At 61.9% G+C, this 2,515-nt stretch overlaps 1 protein-coding gene across 1 annotated transcript in view; it reads right to left on the reverse strand.

Moving 5' to 3' along the window:
* Window positions 1-2,515, reverse strand: part of VOLCADRAFT_100292 (uncharacterized protein) — a gene marked incomplete at both ends in the record, with an annotated part of 18,539 nt that overhangs the window by 12,653 nt on the left and 3,371 nt on the right. Inside the window, one exon of the mRNA XM_002958918.1 lies at window positions 10-2,460. Within this exon, the coding sequence (XP_002958964.1) occupies window positions 10-2,460 (2,451 nt within the window). The remainder of the gene's footprint in view (window positions 1-9; window positions 2,461-2,515) is intronic.

A 2,515-nucleotide genomic window follows, 5' to 3' on the forward strand; every position in this document is an offset into this window, starting at 1 on the left:
GAATGGTACGGCCTGATCCGGCGCCAGGGTAAAGAGCTCGATGGTGTCGTCGATGCTCGGTGGCTGTGGTAGACGTAGGTAAGTTGGCATTCCCGCTGTGATATGGTTGGTTTGCTGGGTGTCGGTCACGATGACCGCTACGAGGGGGTAGCCGGGGTGGCGATCCAAACGAAGATGGGGGGTGTGGTCCGTCGTGGTCGGCATGGTGGCGGTGCCTTCGGAGATGACTAGGTAGCGCTTCAGGCGCTTGGAAGCCTCGCTCAGCAGCGGGATGTCAGTGGTGCGTACACGGCGGATGAAGGGGTTGGTGTTGGCACCGAGGGCATTGGGAAGAGGAAGTACACGGCAACGCCGAGCTGCACCGTATGTGTACAGGCCCTCCACTGTGGTGCGGTCATACAGGTCCGTCAGGGCGACATCGGACAGGTTGATTCCTAGCGTCGGGTCGCCTTGGCCTGGTACAAAGTCGTACCGTTCGACCTGATCATCTTGCGGCGGCTGTGTGGCGGGGTCGGGTTCGAGGCGGCCTCGTGCAGCTTCCGGGTCGTCATCATCCGGGTCGCTGGAACTGTTGTCCGGGGCCAGACCGGCAGTTGCAGCAGTGGCGCGGCGCTGGCGGCGTCGCAAGTTGTAGTCGGCCTGGCGCCGGGCGCTGGCGAGGTGCTCTGCTTCGATGTTGTCTAGCAGGACACTTACACAGGCTCTGTACGATCGGCCTGCCTCGGTGGATCCCAGGTCCATCCACCATGCATCGTACGCCTCTTTCACCGTCTGATCGGCAGCCACCGGTTGGCCGCGGTGAGCCTTGAAGATGCCTAAGACAAATGCGTAGTAGGCGACGGCGGCTGCGGTGGTGCTGCCTTCTTGCGGGCGGCGGGGCAGCGCACCGCCCAGCAGAACGTACCTCGGCTGCGCCAGGCGATGAAGAACGTGTGTCAGATACAGCGGGTGCGTTGGTTGGAAGGCCACATTCTTGGGAGGTATGGTCGACATCGGGCTCGTGGGCAGCTGTTCTGCAGATGGGCCAGCTGGCGCAGGGGACGCCATAGCGGCGGTGGGCTGGGTGCCAGATGGGGTGGGAGGTGCGTCAGTAGTAGGGGTCATAGCGGCGCCAGGGGCTTTGCGCTTGCGGCGGCCAGGTACAGGGAGGACTTGGGCACTGAGGATGGCAGCATGGGGGTGCTGCGCGGGCGTTATACGTTTCACCTCGAAGTTGGATGCGATGCTGTAGGCGCTGCAGTCCAAGCCGCTCAGCTCCACTCCACGCTGCGTGTAGTTCTGTACGACGCTGGTGAGGGTGTAGTCGCCATGCTCGTCCGCCTCTACAAGCTCCACACCAGTTTCCGCGTCTTCTGGTTCTACGGCGGATTCGGACGCCAGTGCAGTGAAGGCACCTATCGGTAGGTAGTTGCGTTTGTAGGTTGCTTGGAACGTATCGTGGCCTGACAGTTTGAAGGCGACCAGTGCCATGCCAGCCGTGATAGTGGCCGTCATGCGGTGCACCACGGTACACAGGTTGCCGAACGTGCTGGGTCCATCACCGGTGGCGCTGGGTCGGTGACCTGCCATCATGAAGTCCTGTACACGGCCCACGGCGGCACATGTGAGGTGCACCTGGCTGCGTTCAATCGTCTTTGCAGTGTACTTAGAGCTGTAGTACGCGGCGTCACGGGCGCGGTCGATGGCGGGCTGTAGGAGGGAGCAGTCATCGTGTTCGTTGGGAGGACGCGCTAGTTGGGCAGCGATGTCAGCTGTGTACTCCCGGTCGACTTCGCAGGCCAGGGACATCAAATGATTGCAGCCGAAGGCGAGGGCAATGGCAGGCATGTGTGGCACGAGGTTGGGTGCCAGGCGGGGCAGCAAGAATAGGCCGGTGGTACCGATCCATTGAAAGGCTGTGCGGATGAGTCGGGGAAAGGCCATGCCGCAGCTGTCATCGGTACCGCGGCAGCCATGCCGCTTGCACGTCGAACTGTGGCTGTGGGTGAGGGTACTGCGTATGACGGCAGCGTGATGGGCACGGCAGGCGGTATGTCGCGATGGAGGTGGCAGTCCGCCGTTTGCACACCCCGCCAGTCGTTCGAAGTTGTATGCTGCAGGTGGGCAGTCCGCCTGCACTGCTGGCACGGGTAGACCGTGCTGCTGCGCTTCCGCATCAGACATACCCATGACCAGAGGCTGTGTCCCGCTGTCCGGTGTCGGAGCATAGTATGGGGAGGGGTACCACATTTCGCACAGCGCGTATGCAAGCGCCAGAGCTCGGCAGTTGGGTCCACAGAATAACGCCTGAAGGTTGTCCAGTGCGAAGCACTCGAGGTGTGCGACTCCATGCAAGTGTAGCGCCAATCGCCCGCTCTGTTCAACCTTGACGACTACCTCGAATACGACCCCACAGAAGCAGTTAGGGTCAGTCTGCCGCATTGCTCCAGGTGCAAAGCCAAACAACTGCTCCACCAACACCTCTTTTGTGGCGATGAGCAGTGCCGCGCAGCTGTGCGGGTCTTCTTTGACGCGG

Source organism: Volvox carteri, assembly GCF_000143455.1.
Source record: "Volvox carteri f. nagariensis unplaced genomic scaffold VOLCAscaffold_112, whole genome shotgun sequence".
NCBI classification, from domain to species: domain Eukaryota; kingdom Viridiplantae; phylum Chlorophyta; class Chlorophyceae; order Chlamydomonadales; family Volvocaceae; genus Volvox; species Volvox carteri.